This window comes from Globicephala melas, chromosome 9, assembly GCF_963455315.2.
Source record: "Globicephala melas chromosome 9, mGloMel1.2, whole genome shotgun sequence".
NCBI lineage: Eukaryota > Metazoa > Chordata > Mammalia > Artiodactyla > Delphinidae > Globicephala > Globicephala melas.
The window spans coordinates 33,271,723-33,293,163 of record NC_083322.1 but is presented as its reverse complement, the minus strand read 5'-3'; the positions used below and the strand labels follow the sequence as shown (position 1 = coordinate 33,293,163).

At 34.4% G+C, this 21,441-nt stretch overlaps 1 protein-coding gene across 2 annotated transcripts in view; it reads right to left on the bottom strand.

Moving 5' to 3' along the window:
- Nucleotides 1-21,441, bottom strand: part of TFEC (transcription factor EC) — a 153,572-nt gene that overhangs the window by 51,784 nt on the left and 80,347 nt on the right. For both annotated transcript variants that reach the window (XM_060304998.1, XM_030857605.2), the window contains exon 2: nt 2,408-2,659. In XM_060304998.1, the coding sequence (XP_060160981.1) occupies nt 2,408-2,659 (252 nt within the window). The remainder of the gene's footprint in view (nt 1-2,407; nt 2,660-21,441) is intronic.

Sequence of the window (21,441 nt, the reverse complement as noted above, 5' to 3'; positions counted from 1 at the left end):
GGTGTCCACTCACAGATGAATGGATGAAGAAGATGTGGCACATATATACAATAGAATATTACTGACTCATAAAAAGAAACGAAACTGAGTTATTTGTATTGAGGTGGATGGATCTAGAGTCTGTCATACAGAGTGAAGTAAGTCAGAAAGAGAAAAACAAATACCGCATGCTAACACATATATATGGAATCTAAAAAAAAAAAAAATGTTTCTGATGAACCTAGGGGAAGGACAGGAATAAAGACGCAGATGTAGAGAATGGACTTGAGGACACAGGGAAGGGGAAGGGTGAGCTGGGACGAAGTGAGAGAGTAGCATTGACACATATACACTACCAAATGTAAAATAGATAGCTAGTGGGAAGCAGCTGCATAGCACAGGGAGATCAGTTTGGTGCTTTGTGCCCACCTAGAGGGGTGGGGTAGGGAGGGTGGGAGGGAGACGCAACAGGGAGGGGATATTGGGATGTATGTATACATATAGCTGATTCACTTTGTTATACAGCAGAAACTAACGCAACATTGTAAAGCAATTATACTCCAATAAAGATGTTTAAAAAAAAAAAGAATATTAGGAAATGGCAACAAGGTAGGATACATCTTAGCTACTAAAGATAGCAAGACTGGAATTGACGGCACTATGTGAAAATGTGTACACGATAAGTCAAATTCAAAGAAAACACACATTAAAACTATAACAGATGGAATAAAATTGTGATTGACATTAATGGTTGAAGAGACTTATATACACAGTTTAAAGAACAATGGTTAAAAAAATAGAAAGTGTTTGTCTGCAGCCAATGTGCATGTTGTCCCTAGACCACTGCACTTAATGAGGCTTTCAACCCTTCCCAGCCATGCAACTCCTTTTGACTGACACCACCTAAAGGTCCACTAAGATCAGGTAAATTTCTCTTATACAAACTTATTATAAAATAAAAGGTAATCTGTGTGCCTAAGGAATAAAAATGTTATCTAAGAAAAACCGAGAAGACTGATATATGTTAGTTATCCTTTCTCATCTTTTAGAAGACATATTTCATAAGACACATAATAAGATCATTTTCTGGGTTTTGCCTAGAATTGACTGGCATATGCATATCCTTTGCGATTTGTTTTTTCCTTTGGGAATCACTCTTCCACACAAGGAAATGAACTTGGGAAGAAGGTGGTTGTAAGAAAAGTTGTATTGGGTGAGTTCTAATATTTATTGTACAGATGATTTTCAACCTACATATATTTTTATTATCTTCATAGAGTGAATAGAGAACCTAGTTCTACATTTTTTTTTGAAAATTCTTTGTATATCCACTACTGAAAAGTTTAAGTAAATATACATGTAGAGATCTATGTTTAGTTTTAGATTTCAACTAGTCCTGTTTTGTGGTTGTTTTATATTACATTAAACAATCTACCAGGTCCTTATTCTTTTCTCTTTTCTAGATTAACATAAAATTTGCAAAAGAAAATCTTCCTCTAACATTTGGAATTCAAATAATGATATACTTAACATCTATTTTGTACCTGGAGGCTACAGACTTAGCTAAAAAGCAGTGACCTGAAATCAGTAATAATCACCAGGAATGTAGATTGGGAGATTAAATCTGGGAGATCATAGAACCATGTCTCCATCTAAAAATCAAATGGAAAAAAAGAAAAAGAAAAGAATAGAAAGTTCAGTTACTGATGTAGTTTTTCTACATTGAGATATTAAAGGAACTCTTTTTCCCAGTTCTAGTTTTCTAGTTCTAGTTTTCTCCCACTTCTACTCATTCTTCAGTATTTTTTGAAGGTTCATTTACAAGCAAGTCACAATAATTATGAACTCCACGAAGCTAGACACTCATTAATTTTGTATCCTCAGCACCTCTAATTTCCTCTTATTTAGTAAATGGTAGGCAAGTATTTGTTGAAAATAGAAATGAATGGATAGATAATCAATAGTAATAAATTCCGATATAATTCTACAAAATATTAACTGCAAGAAGATTATTAGTCTCATTCTGATAAACATTTCTAGAGCACATGTTTACTGTTATTTATTCTTTTGCTTGTTTTATCTTAATGGGTACTTCAGATAATGTAACTGTTGATAAATGTTTTAACTAAAGTTATCAGAAAACCATTACAATTAAAGCTAAATCTTCTTAACATATTACTATTAGAACCTGCTTTGACTCACATTGATACAAAACTGAAATGAGTGTTAAAAAATGAATTGTTATATTTTATACATAACAATTCTTATGGGCATAACTAATTATTACAAATTAATAAATTAAGACATCCTTTTGTTAAATAAATTTGCATATGGAATGTTTACTATAAAAATTTGACTTCAATTTCTTGAGGTATTTTTTTTCCCAAGAAACTGATGATATATTTTCATAAGCAGCCATTAGACATACATGCCATTCCACATTGTCATCTTCTTTCCCAAGAGTTAGCAACTTGGTGAGTGGATTTCCAGTGGGTCCAGTGTTACTCTCAGGAGACTGGTGTCCATGCTGTACCAGAAGTGCACTGCTTGGTGTTGGAGGGTGTGACCGTTTAAGAGTCTGGTGGACGATCTGGTGGTCAAGGGTCATGAAAGGTTTTACTTGCTGTCTCTGAACTTTCTGTAGCTGAGTCCTAGCAGAACTTTCCAGGTGTGCTGGGACCTACCAAATAAAAACCAAACAAATGCAATGTGTAGCATCATCTGGTAAATGAGTTCCACTTTCAACAACTGGATTATGACAATAAACACTGTAACATCTAGTTTGTTTCTAATTTATTGTCTATGCTTCTGTCATAATTTACATAAGATATTAATGGACTATAGTTTTTGAGAAGTCATTAAAACTTTACTAAAATATTTTAAATGCTAACCAAGTGTTTAAGAATAGCTCTTAAAATAATATGCAACTGAAACCAACTTGGAATAAATATAAAAGCAGCAAAACTTTTTGAGGGTCTGAAAAAGAATGACTAAAATAATAAAAGGAAAACACAGCTGATTTACTATTATTAGTGATTTTTATATAACATATATCTCTTGTATTCCTTTATATTACATATAAATATTCCATTGGCTATAATCTCTATTTTTAATGAAAGATTTTAAAAAATTATCCATGAGGGAGCAGAGACTAGAAATATATATACTAAATATTGTCTGATACTTTATGGGTGGTGAAAATCTAGGTGATTTTTTTCAGTTTTCTGTATTTTCCAGAGTTTCTATACTGAGTTTTATTTTAATTTTTAAAAAATCTTAATTTTAAACTCTTCCATATTCTCACTTTATAATAACAATACTTTGGTAGAATCATTATGAATTGACAGAAAGAAGCATTCAGAGAAAAATCTAACCAGTGTCATGTGCCAACTAAGCAACTATCCAGTATATTGAAATCCCTTTTTCAAATCATAGACATAAAATTCTGGGCATCTTCAGTGTAGCTATCATAGTTAATGATATACCATTATTTGTATAAGGACAATTTTAAGTATTTCAAGCTTTCCCTTTAAAAACCTCTGAAAATAGTATTGCCTGCCAGTCCCCTTTATATTTACTATGCTGCGATGTGACTTCTAATACATTTTCCTCAAGAGGCCTATATATAAACCTATTTAATATTTCCCTCGTGTTAAACAATAGTAAAGATTGCTGTACAGTGCTTATTTTTCCTTTTATTTCAGCTATACAAACTACTCCTTAAATCCCTTAACATGCATTAGCTCAGATAAATAGCCTTTACAAAGTATTTTGCATTTAAATTAGCTGGTTTGGGGTACAATATTGTAGTAGTTACTTTAGTTTAATTCTGTTATGCTGACATTTTTAGCATTATTTTAATTGTACTACCATAAAATAATTTTTCAGTCATATAAAAAAGATTAAGATTGGTAATAAAGATTACACATATTACTAATTATATTGCTGTGAGCTTTAAAGTTGTAAAACAACATTTCATTAAAATGCCTGTGGTAATTTTTGGGGGGTAGCTATTTAGATTATCCTACAGTTTTAAATTAATCCTTAATCCACATACATTTACAAAATATACACTATAAACAGCATTTTCAGATTCACAAATCTGAATGACTTTCACACAACGTAACTGAATGTTAAAGAACATTGTATATTATTTTAAGAAAAGTATGTTGAATCAGAATTTACAACATTCATTAACTAATTCATTTTTCACTTTTCATCTATGGATGCTAAAAGCATCATTATAGTACTTATTGTGTTTTGTGTTACATCAGGAGTCCAAGGGAAGTCATAAATGTGATCCTAGGGCTCTAGGAATTTACAATATACTTGGGCAATATTAATATCAACTACAGCAAAAATGATGATGATGATAAAAATAATAATATGCAGCAGGTATCAGGCACTGTGCTAAGCATTTTACACACATTGTTTCATTTAATCCTTGTTACAACATTAGGAGATAGGTATCAATAGTACCCCCATTGCACCATATAATTGAAGCCACTGAGACTTAGAGAGGTTAAATGGTGTGGCTGTTATCACTCTGCTAGTAAGAGATGGAACTGGAATACAGGGCCTGGCTTCCTAAACACTACATGATATTGGCTCCTGATTGAAATGACTGGAATACAAAGAAAAAGCTCAGTAATGTATACAATGAATTTAGAATGCCACAAGAAGCAGTGGTTTTAAAAAACTAATTGAAAGAGAAAATGGTTATAAATCAGGTGTTGGAAGGAGATGGTCCTGGGATAGGGGACAGAAAGAAGGAAAACTCAAATGTAAAAGATCAAAATGAAAGAAGAAAAGAAGTTGGGAGACAGTCACAAATATTAGTCATGAAAAGGAATTCACATGAATACTTTTCCTTTCTCAAAGCAAAACTACCATCTCATTAGATCACTCTATACAGAGACGCAATAAAAAATATGAAATTCTAATTCTGCCTAAATTATTGGTTATTTATAGGGAATTACAAGGGTTTAGCAGGCAAAAGTGAAGACTCTCTTGGATCCTACATAGATATACAACATCTGTATACAACAGCTATAAACTAAGCATGAGAATCTGAAAGATCAGTGGAGCCAGGGAAGATTAAATGGAATGCAATGAAATTACTCCCCAGTAAACCTCCATCTTTTCCAAGCATGGACTGATATCAGAACAATGAGACAACTAACTGTAAAACATCAGTTAAACCATGTGCAGTCAATTTTAAAATACTTTTAAATTGCCTGGGATCTGAAGACACAACTATAAAACTATCTGTTGGATTGGTTTCACTGAAGGTCTTGGTAGTTTGTGAGATGAGGTAAATGAAACTATATGTTGCCATTGTTCATTTATTCATTTATTTAAGAAATACTTTTGAGTGTCAAGTGTGTGTGCGCTGAGTCATGCATTGAAGGTAAAAGGGAGATAACCACAGTATCTGCCTTCAAAGAGCTCGTAGTCTAGTCAGGGAAGAAAAATAGATCTCCAAGGGCAAGGGCTGCATTTATCTTGCTGGCTGCTGGACTGCCATACTTCCTATACATAACCCAGAGAGGGGCACACAGCAGGCACTTAAAAATATGTGTTCACATGTGTTCAATGAGTGATTTTATGAATGAATCATTAAAGTACAGTGGCAGAGAGCTTTGGGAACCCACTAGAGGAAGCAGGGAAACCATAATCAGAATACCAAAGTCTTCACCTAGAAGGCTAGAGCAGCTGTAGATTGTGATTTTGGTTCTTTGGACTATCAAAGAGATTAAGACCACCCAGATGTAGGGAAGTTTTGCTATTGACAGTAATAAGTAAAACATTATCTCCTAACTCTGAATTATGTCTCAGCATTATCTCTCTGGCATGCTGTTATTGCAAACTAAAAATAATGATGGTCAGCTTAAGTTCAAGGTTTTGTCTATGTGCAGAGATCTGTTTTATTTAAATTAAAAGAATTTATTTACTTAATTCTCCCTCTTTTCCAAAACATTATAAATAAATATAAGGCATAAATGTGGTGAGAGGTATTTATACCAGAAAATGTAGGCTGAAGATTAATATTGCAATCGAGTACAAAATTTACCCACGAGCATCCTGACAGCCAAGGAAAAGGAAAATTTTAAAAACATATTAGGTGGAGCCTTGTGAAATTGCAGATATTTGACAATTTTTGATCTACGAATTGTCCCTTCTGTATAGTTCAACCTAATATATATTTCTTAATAAGTAATTAAATCATGCCAGCTCTGAGGAAAGACAAATATTTTTCAGAATAATATCTGAGAATTTATAAACCAGATATTTTCATGGAAGACTTGAATGATATCTTGAACAAAATTCCAACTTGCAAAATAGGCCGTGAAGTTCTTTATATGCCCATATTTAAAAATAAATATTTATCATCTTCAATTGAGTTAGCTGGGAAACATAATCTGAAACTTGCCTGTAGGATGTTTATTGGGGGGTGCTCTCAGAATCGGCGCTGCAGTAGGGTGAGGGAAACAGGATCAGGTGGAGGCAAGAGTGGTTCAGTCATGAAGGGGATAATGTTGGCCATGCACCGTAACATCCACTACATTTATGCTTGATCAAAGGCCCAAAGCATAATATGAATCAGCTCAAGTGAAAGCCCGAACATATAACTTTATAGTGATCTGACTTGACCCTTAGATACCTTAGACAGCACTTAGAGCAGGCAGAGCAATGTTTTCCAAATCAATTTATATTTCAGACTCCATATTTAAATACACTAACCTAGAGGATCACCTGGTTAGACCATTAACCCAATATCAATTATCTCAACCTAGGCTTTCAATAGAAATTATGTTGTTTTTTTTCAAAAAGTTCCATTATTTGGAGTTACAAAAATGAAACTTAGCTTAAAACATCCAATTATTTTTTAAAATATGTTTCAAATGTAGTTAAGTTCTCATATAAAGGGATGTGGATATTTTAAAAAATTAGAAATGCATGTATTGATGAGCTTTAAAAAATGCTTAGATTCATTAATAAGAGAACCAAGCAATGTGCTTAACGGGTCAATTGAAGTATTTTTTTTAAATTAGAAATACATAAATTCCTGCAAGTACAACAAGCTAATGGGAAGAAATTGGTTGGGAAGAAAAAAGCATTCTGGTTGTAGAAAATATAATCACTGGGGAATCACAATCACAAATAAAAAATGTATGTATCTAATTCAAAAAGAGTCATGTACCACAATGTTCATTGCAGCTCTATTTACAATAGCCAGGACATGGAAGCAATCTAAGTGTCCATCGACAGATGAATGGATAAAGAAGATGTGGCACATATATACAATGGAATATTACTCAGCCGTAAAAAGAAAAAAAATTGAGTTATTTGTAGTGAGGTGGATGGACCTAGAGACTCATACAGAGTGAAGTAACGAGGAACGAGGAAAACAAATACCGTATGCTAACACCTATATATGGAATCTAAAAAAAAAAAAAGTTCTGAAGAACCTGGGGTCAGGACAGGAGTAAAGACGCAGACATAGAGAATGGACTTGAGGACACGGGGAGGGGAAAGGGTAAGCTAGGACGAAGTGAGAGAGTAGCATTGACATATATACACTACCAAATGTAAAATAGATAGCTAGTGGAGAGCAGCTGCACGGCACAGGGAGATCAGCTCTGTGCTTTGTGTCTACCTAGAGGGGTGGGATAGGTAGGGTGGGAGGGAGACGCAAGAGAGAGGAGATACGGGGATATATGTATAGCTGATTCACTTTGTTATATAGCAGAAACAAACACACCATTGTAAAGCAATTATACTCCAATAAAGATGTTAAAAAAAATTTATGTATCTGTAGGGTTTTTTTTCCTTCTCCTATTTTTAGACTAGAAGAGATGCAGGAATCCTGACTATTGAGAGCATTGATGAAAATTCATGAGCCAGCAGCCCAATGCCATAGAAAAAGGTCAGATCTCATTCTCTGACACTACAGAAGATGATTTAGGGTATCTGATACCTGAAATTTTCTTTTGTTTGTTTTGTTTTTTAATTCCAGAGTTTAGATCCAGTCTTGGGAGGTTTCAACTCTGTAAATCAGCAAATATTTAATTAGAAATTAAGGCTAACAAAATGTTATGTGGCCCTATATGCATTTGTATTTAAAATCTCCTGGTAGGTAGAAGAGCTATGGAGTAATGTGGGCCAGGCAAGCAGTGGAGGCATTCTTATTTTCACACAGTGGTTTTCAAATTATGCTCCTAAATACATGAATTAATTCTCCCAATTTACGTTTCATTGTTCCACACTGTAGTCTTTTGATTTAGTTCTCATATGGGTTTCAGTCCTATCCAGTAGATAAACAACAAGGAGAGTTGTTTTTTGTTTTTTGGGTTTTTTTGCGGTACGCGGGCCTCTCACCGTTGTGGCCTCTCCCGTTGCGGAGCACAGGCTCCGGACGCGCAGGCTCAGCGGCCATGGCTCACGGGCCCAGCCGCTCCGTGGCATGTGGGATCTTCCCTGCCCGGGGCACGAACCCGTGTCCCCTGCATCGGCAGGCGGACAAGGAGAGTATTTTGAATGAGGAAATTTTAGAAACAATTGGGTGGATAGTTGTACAAAAAAACAAAAACACCAACCCTGTGATTCTCTGTCTATAATATTGTCTACTTGTATCATATCTTCTTAAATATTGCTACAAATCATATAAATACTTTTAAACATAATTCATATATATGCATATATATGATAGCCTCTTTAAAAAGTTACCTTTTTATAGAGAAACCATAAGATAATCATAAAAGCCCTCAGCTAATTCTTTTAACATTCACTCAGCAAACATTTAATGAGAGTTTGTTCTTTGTTAACGCCAGTCCCAAGGGAAAGTCATTCCTCTCCAGAAAGCAGGTCTATGATCCATGTGTCACCATCCACCTGGAGATCACTTATCTAAACTGAGGGCACAGAACCTGGGAGGAGATGAAACACCCTCTGGGTACTGGCCTTTTGAAATTCAAAACTAAAAAGTCGTGGCAAACATCACACAAGCAATCATCTGAATAATAAGACATTTTATCACCATTAATTTGACTAGCCAAACAAATCAATCAGGCAAATATGGGCACCTACTTAATGAGTGTGTTTAGATTATCTGCAAAAAGAGAAACAGAAATATTTTCAGCAAGAAAAATATTTATTCTATACATATTTACTATGTAGTGATAGTAAATAAAAACACATGCACTACCGCTAAACACACACACACATACACATACAGGCAGGTGTATACACACAGCCCCATCAAAAAGCAAGACAGACAATCCCATTCACTACAACATGACACCCCTCATTTAATTTTGTTAATTTTGTACTAAGGTTGAAATTAATAAATGAAGTAAAAGCTTGGACTTCACAAGTGAGTAATAGGTAACTATTAATTATGTTCCTAGTAGCAGAGGTATATAAGAAGAAATCTATTTTGGGGGGCTTATGAATCTACTACCTCATAGATACCTACTCATAAAAGCCACATGACGTTTGTTAATATTCTGTAGCAAAGATTAATAACTCGTTTCTTCAAATCTTACTCTCTTCACAGCAGTCTTTGGATATGATATACCCATAAATCTCATCCTGACTAAACCTAAAATTATACAGTCGAGCTTGTCTGATTGAGATATAACTACTGAACAAAGTAGGGCCGGGTTCATCAAAAGTTTTACTTAGGTTTCTGAATAACTGTCAGCATATTTCAGCGGAGCATTATATAATCCAAAGCTATTTAATGGATAATAATATAAAATGTGATTGTAACATATTCCTTCAGTCCCTATCACTTGAATTTGGATAATTCCAATGGTGTGTCTTTAGAAGAGATCCACACTTAAGAGACTTTAAAGAGGCATGAATATTATTAAGCGTAGTTTTCCTAATTCGATAGTGTTCTAGCAGTAAAAATGCTTGCACTCTATGAGCACTTATATTATTACTGTAAAGACTAAGCTTCCCTTATAACTCCATCTATCTCCATTTATACTTGCATTGATTTGATTTGTTTATGTTAGTATCTCAGGAAAATTACCATTTTATATCTTTAAAAGAATTAGAACTAATGCCAGAAATAACTGTGGTTTATTTAGTCTGATCTGTTTTATAAGTGTATGTGTATATAGAAATTTAGAGCCATAAATAGCAACTAAGAATCACAGCAGACACTGACCACTTCCCACTGACTTCAAAATTACAGAGCAGCCATGTACACACTAAAGTCAACCGGCAATATCATCAATAACGAAAATAAGTTAATATGAAAAATGCAGATAACTTAAGCCATAATACTTTAAAATATATTTGACAATGCATTCTCAGGCTTAGTATTCATTAATTCTATAAATATTTTTGAGTGCCACTACACATCAGGTTTTATGCAACTGTGATAAGCTCTGGGGATATAATTATGAACAAAATAGACATAACCCAGTCTTCAAAGAGTTCACAGTCTACTAGGAGAAATAGATAATTAAAATATAATTATAACACAATGTGATAAACCCTGTGAAAGTAAAAGGTGTCACAAAATCAAGCAGAAAGACCTAGATAAAATGGGAAAGAGTCATTCAAATGACAGTTTCTGCTATTAATTTCACTGATTCATTCACTTAATAGATATGTGTGTGCCTATATATATATATACTGGCTACTATATATAGTAGTAGCCAGTTGTGTGGGTAACAATGATGAATAAAGTGAAACATGGTCCCTTTCCCCATGCAGCTTATGGACAGGTGGAAGAGACAGATTTTAATCTAATAATCACACAAATGACTGTAAATTTTCAAGTGTAACAAGTGATAGGCAGGAGAGATAACGCATGACTAGGAGCCTGTAGAAAAAGATTATCTAGACAGAAGTTAGGGACAACTTTCCTAAAGAAGGGATGATAGGGCTGGATCTGGAGGATGAGTAGGAAATAAAGAGAGGAAGAGTAGAAAAAACATTTAGAGAGATAAAGCAGCATATGTGAAGACCCTGGTGGGAAGAAACAAGATGAAAAAAATGCACTGAAAGGAGATGATAGGACTAGAGCTGTGGTATGAGGCTGGGGAGGCCAGTAGGGCCAATTCATGCAATCTTTTCGGTATACAAAGATGTCTTACTTTCTTTATCATAAGAAAAGGGGCAGTAGCAGTTCAGTGGGATGAATTTTAGAGAGGTAAAATGAGAGAGTCTAGGAAAGAAAAAAGGGCTGCTTGAACTAGGGTCATGTGATAAGGGTTGCATAGTCACATGGAAACAAGTAGATGGATTCAAGAGATGTTTAGAAATGGATTAAGAAATGACACCTGAGGTTTCTGGCTTAAGTGACTAAATAGATAGTGAGGGCTTTCACAGAGAAGACTAGGTTTTTTGAGGGGGACAGAGAATTATAAGGCCAGTTTTGAACACGTTGAGTTTGTGATGTTTTGCAAGTGTCCATGAAGGTATGTGAAGTAGGCAGCTGCATTTATGGGTATGGAATTCAGAGGTAAGGTATGGACTCTGGATAAAATTTACATAACATCTACACTGAGGTGATAACTGAGATGATCGTTGGAGGACGTACAGAATAGAAGATGAGAGGACCTAGTGCCAAAGATGGTTAACTCCCATGTTCTAACTACACATAGGGAAATCTATTCCGATTCTAAAGTTTATTTTTCCCTTTGGCTCCATTGATTTTTTTCTCACATTTTGCAAAATGCTTATTTGAAGTTTGTGTGTGTTACATTGTCAGGTAAATCCTCCTTAATTAATAGTTAGTTTGCCCTATTTCTAAAATTATGCATTCAACCTTTTGATGTAGATACAGCCCTATTTTCCTAGTCCAATTGCATTACAATTCTATCAGTCCTCTACCTCTTAACTGCAATTCCAAAATCCAAAAAGCTCTGAAAGTAGGAGTTTTCTTCTTTTTTTTTTATGTTTGACACAAACCCAATTGGTGGCAAAATCAAACTTGAAATGAAGTAAGGTTAGTTAAAGTCTTTCTTTATCCTACTTACAGTAGATATTCACAGGTACTGTTGCAGGTATATTAATGTGTTTGATTATGGGATGCTGTCTTGGACTGCTGCAGGGTATCAAGGAATATGTACCATATTACCTTTCAAAATTTAAAGTATTGATAATTTTGAAACACATCTAGCCCTAGGTTTTTAAATAATAGATTTTGTACCTTTTCTTGTTTATTGAGTGAACAGCCTATAGAAAGGACTATGCTATATACTTTGCATATATTATCTTATTTAATCCTACAATATCATAAATAAATACTCAATTGGGCCTCCACAATTATTTTCTAAAACTTCAGTACAATATTTAACTGCATTTTGTTTTCAGAAATTATAGAGTATCAAAAATTAAATTAAAATTGAGCATATTCTCTCTTGGAGAAATAACAAGATGAGGAAATGTCCTTTCCAATTCAACAAACCAGTTGAATGAATGAATGATGTATTCTTCCTTTAATAAGAAAGAATTGTCCAGTTGTAACATTATACTTTGATATTATTAGACATATTTATGTTTAGTGCTTTGGCTGTATTTAAGTAAGTTAATACTACAGTTTATATTCTTTTTAGAAGCTTCTCATACAATTAAATTGTTTCCTGTAAATGTGGAAATATACAAGCTAATTATTTAAGCTAGATTCAGTAAAAAGTCTTAACTTCTTTAAAAAAATATTTATCTAAGGGCATTAAGACTTAAACATTAATATTTATTAATAAGACTTTTATAAAACAAAAGACATTTTGCTTCAGAAATCAACAATTGTGTTTAAATGATGACTTATACTTCACAGTTACTTTCAACTTAAAACAAAGCTCTCATGTAATGCTTAAATGTACTATTTTTCATCTTCCGTATAGTGACTTTTTGATATCATTTTCATTATGAAGTTGTGAATGTTCTTTCAAGGATGCAGAGAATAAAGGAGAAACAATACTGACTTCTTCAAAAGGTCATATTTCAAATATCTTGGAAAGTCATCAATGTTTTTTTAAAAAAATTTTTACACATTCTAAAATAGATCCAAAGCCATAAATAGGAATATCTGGGACAAACTTCCATATAATACTTTTCATCTCTTGTATCATTATGCTGCAAATACATTACATTTTTAATTTTTAGTATATCTTAATGGTAAGATTTGGGATAATATCAATATATTGTCGACTTATGCAGACCTTATAAAAGAAATTCATAGGCCACTTAATGCAGGTAAATTTATAACAAATTTATGTATTTTGTAAGAATAAAAGGATCATAAATGTTTATTCCTAAAAAAGAAAATCTAAACAATTCAAATTGGTTTATATTACCTTAGACTTGAAAACTTTTTATATCCCTTATCTACTTTATGAGTTGATATATGGTCATCAATTAATGAAGTCATTTTTATCATAATAAAATGTCATCATTAGAACTGCAGTATTATAGTGTAACCATTTTCTAAAAAATATGATTGGGGCATTTTAGGTAGTTAAATATTAAAATAATCTAATTGAAAATGAGACTTTAAAATTATTCATTTTGATTGGCAAACGGCAGAAAATGGCTTTGTTTCATAAGTACATTTTATCACTCAATTTTCGTAGATATTACTAGTATTTCTGGAGAAAAAAAAAAGTAAAATTTATCTTGTCTTTGTTTTACCTAACTAGTACATATAATTACTTTTGGTTCTCTATGTTTTAAAGGCACCTGTTACTACATTTACATAAATCAAACTCCTCAAGTAATTGTGCCCTCATGTACGAAAGGCCTTCAGTTACAAAGTTGCAGTTTTACTTTCCACTTATCCCTGAAGAATAATGTTCCTTTAGAATCAAAAAAATATACTGCCATTTTAATTTTTTTATGGTTATGGAAAGTATATAGCCATGAAACATCAATTTGTTGAGAAGATTGATCACAGGACCTCATGGACTAGTTGAAAGCCCCAGAATGCAAGATAATAGTAGCCACAGTCACAAGTTGAATCAAACACTCCAACGATTTAAGTAAAGACTTTTATCCTCATTTTAGAGATGAAGAAACTGAAGCTCAAACAGGTTATCAGACTCGCTTACAATCACACAGGAAGAAAAGTGAATTTGACTTCTTGTCTTTTGAGTACAAGGAGGGTATTCTTTCAATTGCAAGTTATTTATTATCAGCGCACAAGAATAGTAAAACTCCAGGCCCTGCAATTAGAAAAAAATATGTCCCATATCTGTATACAAATATGAATCAATTGACTCTACTCTGTAGTGGAAAAACCTTTGGGGTTGCTTCCCCATTATTAGTTGAGTTTGGCTTGATTCACTTTTGATTTTGTATTATTTTGTGTTTCACTTCATCTATGTTGTAACCACCTTATGGTGCAAGACCTGGGTTTTCCATACAAGTGGGGTAATGCTATAATTGAAAGCTACCATCAGAAAATATGAACTCTAGATAAGTGTTTCCTTTTTTAAGATGCTTTCTCCACTTTAGTCTCTAGATCTATGTATTAAATATACACTATTCTGAAGAGTATTAGCCTCCTTACCCATGAGAAATTTTATTTCCCTTATATCATTTTACTGTTACCTTTCCCAAAAACCTTTTACTCCTTTTCACAAGGGTGGATGGGAAGGCAGCAGGTGGAAAGAGCAGAAAATAATATTAGTTTCAGCTTGGCTTATTCTAAATAAATATCATGACTATTCTATTCAGTATATTTAAACTTCCTGCTCTCGGGGATAAATTTAAGAAATGAATAACTGCATATAAAAAGTTGGTAAGAGTTGAAATAATAAAGAAGTTCTTTGTAAGAGCTTTCTTTTATGTCAATTACTTTTGAGAAATAAAGAAAAATCAAAGTGCTAGTTAATATTATAGCTTTGGAATATATGGAAAATATTCTTACTGAAACTTCATATATGAGGATACAGGATTCTATTTTCCACACTAATTTGAGCAGACAAACTAAGTAAAACAAAACTTTTTCATTGAAAACAAAAATATATTTGAACATATTTGTTTTAGCCTTTTTAAACTTTTTCCATTTATTTTCAATTATTTTGTGGTAGGTGAAATAATGCCTCCTTCACCAAAGATGTCCACATCTTAATCCCCAGAACCTGTGGATATCTGACCTTACACTATAAAAGAAACTTTGTAGCTGTGATTAAATTAAGGATCTTGAGATGGGGAAATTATCCTGGATTATCTGGATAGGTCCAATGTAACCTCAAGGGAGGGTCCTTATAAAAGAGAGACAGGAGTGTCAGAATTAGACAAAGGAGAGAGATATGACTATGGAAGCAGATGACACAGTTATGAGAATTAAGCCAAAGAATGTGGGCAGCCTCTAGAAGCTAGAAAAGGCAAGGAAACAGATTTTCCCTTGGAAGTTCCAGAAACAAACTAAACCCTGGTGACACTTTGATTTTAGCCCTGTTTAAATGATTTCAGATGCCTATCCTCTAGAATTGTAAGATAATAAATGTGTATTGTTTTAAATCACTAAGTTTGTGGTAATTTTGTTACAGCAGCAATAGGAAACTAATAGGTACTCCTTTTAAATTCTGAGTTTCTCATTCTTGTAGCATTAAGAATCTTGATGATGGCTTCTAGGAAACACCCTGCCTGGAAATTCTAGTGCTATGGGATTTCCTCATCATAGCTGAAGTCATTTGAGGAAAATCCTACAGAGTTCAGTTCCCCAAATCTCATGTCTTTAATTAAGCTCTCAATGTTATTAAAATGCTCCAATAGCAGAAGTTATAAAGACAAAATGTTCTTTCCTACCCCCTTCCTCCCTTCCTTTCTTCCTCAGTATGATCTGAATAAAGTGTAGGTGAGGACAAATGAAAATAGAAAACTAGGCAGAAGCCAGCTCATAAAGAGAAATAAATACAACCTTAAGCTTTGTGCTTATAGCCCTGATGTCCCATATAAGACTTTTAGCAGGACAGTAATATGATCAACTATTATTTCAGAAATATCCCTTAGGCAACAATATGGAAACTGAATTATTGAAAGACCAAGGCACAAAGAAAACAATTAGGAGTGTTTAGTAATATTCCAGGAGAGAAGAATAGAAGGCCCAAGCTAAGGCAATAGTATTTGATATTAAAAAGATAGGTTAAATATTACCCATAATATAGAGGATAAAAATTTTAAAATATGTACAGGATTTCTGATTCGTTTATACATGTGGTGAAGGGGAAGATTCACATATGATGAAGTGGTGGAGAAGATGGCATTTATCAAAATAAAGAATAAAAGTGGAGGCAAAAGATTAGAAGGAAAGATGATAACTTCAGTATTGGACATAATGAAGTCAGAGTGGCTGTGAAACATCCAACAGGGATGCCTAGTAAACAGCTAGATGTGTGGATTTAGAGAAACAGATATGGTGGCCAGCTTAGAACAAATCACTGAATCAGGGTTTTAGTTAAAATCACACAGGACAAAGAATTAGAATTAAAAAGACAAAATCCAGGTAAAGAACTCTGAGGAATATCAACATGTAATGGGCAGAAAAGACTAAAGAAATCTCAAGAAAGTATAATGAAAATTAGGACAGAATGATATAACAAAGCCAAAGTAGGATAGAATTTCAAGGAAAAAGTGGTTAACAGAGTCAAATAGCACAGGGATGAGGAAATAGAAAGAGCAGGAGATATTGCTGGCAGATTGGGAAATAACTGGGTCACTGGTGACCCTCAGGAGAATGATCTCAGGGACACAGTGAGAATAGAAGTCAGCCTGCAGGGACAGGAGGGACATTGCAAATTGTAAATGAGGAGACCTCGGGGCTTAGCACTAGGCACTTCTACTCTCTCTCCACACTCTCCCCAAAGAGGGTCTCATCTCTTCCCCTGGCTTTAAATACCACCAATATGCTAATGATACCCAAATTTGCAATTCTCTTCCAGAACTCTCTATGAAATGGAAACTGGAATGCAGTAACTTGAAAAGTGAATTGGAGATGACACAGGACTCAGCACCAGACACCTTCTTTCTCATGTATGTGGATGATATCGTCTATCCCCTCAGTTATAAATACCAGTTACACACTAACAAAACATAAATCCCAAAGTTTCTCTCTGGGAGGCCGAGGTTTATGTATATTAGATAAATAGATAGATATCTCACAAATATCGCAAAATTTAAAATTTACATGTCCAACCACTTGTGATAATCCTCCCCAAAGCCTGTTTCTCTTCATTCTTCTCCAAATCAGTTAATGGCATAATTATTCATCCAATTTCTCAACTCAGAAACTGAGCAGTCTTCCTCTTGTCCTTCATTTTCCTTTACCCTCATATATAATCCACCCCATCCATTCTAACTCACAAATGGACCTCAAATATAGTCATCTCTATCTCTAACTACCAGAGCTCTAGTACAAGCCACTATCATCCCTTACTGTGACTCTCTCATTACTCATCTCCCAGCCCCCTCCTTTGCTCTCTTCAACCATTCTTCATACACCCTTCAGAATGGACTTTTTAAATCATAAAATGGATTAACCTCTCTCCTGATTAAAAATCTTTCAGTTGCTTCCCATTTCATCTAGAATAAAGTTCAGTTTCCTTATCGTGGCCTATGGATAGGTTGTCCCCCACCTACCTATTCAACTTCATTTTTCATTTGATCCCTTATGATTATGATCCCTTATTTGACCCATTTTTTTGATAAGCTAATTAAGGCTCATGTTAAGCATGTTAACAAAGCAGCACGCAGAGTTAAAATCAATCGAAGTCTGCTCATCTCTATGCTGGTGTTCTCCGGAAAGTATGTTAATAATCATAATGATAATAATGGCATACATTGCTGATAAGTATAGAAAGTTTGCTTTGTGTCAGGCACAGAGCACGGAATGCTACCCACCATGTCTCATATAATCCTCGCAGAAAGCTGTGAGGTGAGTAGCCTTTCTCCGCACTTTCATGAGAAAGTGGAGATAAAGGATAGGTTGAGGAGCTCTGAAGCAAAGCCTGAGTTCAAAGCCTCACTGGTCTCACTACTGAGTCTTTGTTCCTCATCAGAATTGATTATTAAAATGAAGCTGTTTTCCTTTCAAATTAACCAATATTTTTAAATGATAATACCTAGGGCTGAGGAGGAAACAATGCAATAGGTATCTGTGTGAGTTGCTGCTGGGGAAGTAAATTAGTACATTTGCATAGCTTAAGGAAATAATCCTAGATGTGTAAAAGGTTTGAAGCATCAAGATGATCATTGAAACATTATTAACAATGATTCTATAATGTAGAGAACATATACAATTTAAATATATACCCCAGTGGACTCTCTATAGCATTCTTCAAACGGTGAGATTTAATTTATTTCTCTCTTTTACTCAGGTCAAAGGGCTTTACTGCTAAAGCCACTTAATCGTAAAATGACTAGAAAGCATAAACTTTGAAAGCAAAGTTAAAGTAAGCTTCCTTTCTCTCTATTAATCACAAAATTTTTAAAATAGAATTATATATCAAGTGACTCTAACACAAGAGAAAATATGACTATTAAGCAAGCTATTTTAAGAAAAGTATCATTATTTTAGTCATTACTAACACTCTGGCTTTAAGTTCTATCTAGCCTTACCACTGAACTTTAATAGAAGTACATGAGATAGCATCTAAGTCCTGAACATTTACAAAACATTTCCATGGGAAAAGTTAGAATTTTAGGAGTGTTGAAGAGCAGCACATGAATGTCTTTCAAACAGTAACAGGATATTTCAAAATCTCAACATAAATGTATTAGGATGTTCAACCAGCATAAACCAGACCTTATAAAAATGTGCTTACAGCAGACAATAACCTCATTATGTTCTCCCCATAAAATCCAACACTATAATGTGAGAATAAATCATTCTTTCCATCCTTATAATGTTGTTTATGTCTTGCCCAAAGCTGGAGCTCATTTCAAAGTAAATTTCCTAAAGGAACATAAGGATAGATAGATAGGTATATAGATAGATAGATAGATAGATAGATAGATAGATATAAAGGGGCTTGCTTTGAAAAAGCAGCTCAAATAATAATGTCAACCAGGTTCTTTTGCCTCTCATCAAAGGTTTTGTTTTGTTTTTCCTTCTCTCATAAATTCTTCTTAGAAGGACTACTCTTAGTGGTAAGGTCAACTTTGCCTTACCCTAGTCACTAATGACTGAATTGGTAACCTGATATCTGAGAAGTCATTTGCTGTCATAAGTCTATCACCAACGCTTCAGAAGAGTAAGAGAATATAATGCCTTACATTAGGACTTGGCCAAGTTAAGGTAGAGTTTCAATTTTATTGAACTCTATATGTGCATGGGGTGAAATGTGATTGTTTTGTAGCCTATAAATATATTGCCAGTGCTAGCAAGTGGCAAGACATCTATCTCACTCTAGAAAGTCAAATGCTGCAATGTGTCACTTTCAAACTTCTCTCACTGGTCCCAGGAAAATATGTACAGATTTAGAATAAAGTTATTTAAAGTAGATTCTGGTATACACATACTCCAAAGTTAAATTTTCCAGTTAGACTGTCTCCAGTCAATCTGACCACTTCAAGCTGAAGCCGGTCAAATAAGCAGTCACAGTGGGTCAAAAATCTGTCAGAATGGTTTGCTTCACTGGTGATTACTTTTTGACTGACTTGTGCAGTCAAGTTAATCAAAACAGTCAAACCAGCTTTCCCATGTGTACACGGTCTTAGCTCTTCCTGTGTTAGTAGCTGTGCCCTGTTTAAGTATTTGAAAGAGTTTTATTAAGTTACATTGTTTAAGAGAAACAAGTCAAAAAAGTTATGAGCACCTAGTTTGACAATTAGGGCTCCCCTCAGAGCTGGACCTCAGCTTCAGCACTGGGGAGAAAAGGCTCATGGGGCCTGGGAGGCAAGGGCAGGGGCAGACAAGGGAAAAGCACCATGGGAGCAGGAAGAAACCATATGCCCAGCTCCTAACATTTCTTGGTTATAGAGGGCTGATATGTGTTCTGACAAGGGCTGGTTGTACCTTTTGAAATTAAATAGAAACACTTAGAAAGAATCCAAGGAAGGGTTTGGTGACACAGATATCACTGTTAACAATGGTTTTTGATTCTTGGTGCGAAGAGCCATTTCTGTCAGACAAAAGATAAGCTTTAAGAATCCCCTTAATTTAAAAATGAGGGTGAGGACTATTTAATTTCTCAGCTTGCACAAATGACAACCTTGAACTGCAGTCTGATGTTTCCAAAGCAGTGTTAGAGGAGCAGTTAGGATTATAGGGTTTGGAATCAGCCCACCTGGCTTCAAAGCTGGGCTCCTCACTGACAAGTTGTATGACTTTGGACCACGTATTTCCCTCCCCATATGTAAACACTCTTACCTGTTCACTGAGCACAATAATACTGCTTAATTTCCAGAATTGTTCTGATTACTAAATGACTTAATGTGAGTAAAGCACTTTTATTGGGGAAGGTAAGGAAGACTTGCTGTAGTGAGGCATCTGACCAGAAGATGGTCCACCTCAAGTTCACCATAACTGTGAGAGTATCTTATTCAAAGGAAGCATTTTTATAAAGTACTAGACTTCTTTTATACTCGGGTTTTATGTTTTAAGTCATGCCCCAATTAATAGTTTTACCATTTAATATCTTTATCATTTCTAATAATGATGTTAATAGATACATGGCTGATAAGTATATGTGGACATTGAGCTGGGTGCTTTACCTTTACTTTCTTATTTAATATGAAACCCAATGAGGTATATCAGGTTTACCCATGAAGAAATGAGTTTACACATGAGTTTCAATCAAATTACATGACCTGTCTGGGATCAAACAGGTGATTATGACAGAGCTGGTTTTGAAACCTAAGTGCCTTGCTTTAAAACCTATGCTCATTCTAATACACCATGTTTCTAAGAACCTACAATGTAATAAATATCTAACTAATAATAACATATTTCTGGTTCTTCCAGCAAAGAAGAGTAGCTGATATTGCAGGTTTGGAACTTCCTAAAGAGCAACATTTGTCTATTGGGCCTCCAAAGGTATTACAAGTAAATCAGAGGAACCAGGAAGATTGAACACTGACCTGGCATATCCAGAGCCCATGTTCTTCCTACTCTCTACACTGCCACTTTGGGTTCCAAAAAAGTACAAAATTTCTGGACGACAAAACTCACAGATTCCAAAGGATTTAGAGCTATAAAGGATTTTAAAGACTGGTTAATTAAGAAAATACAGGTAGAATATCTCATTAATTGAAGATGGCTCAAGAATCAATTAATAGCCTGAAAACTAAGTAATTCTTGTGACATCAAAACTATTTCATGCCAATTTCTTGGGTGATTTTTCAGAGAGTAGTAATCTCAGAGAGTAATGTACCAAAAGTCTAGACTCTGAAGGAGTATGAATGAATGATACCTCTGGGAAGTGCCCAGCCTTCCAGCTAAAACTCAACATAGAGGGTGTAATCCAACATAGAGGTTTAACATCTCAGGAGATT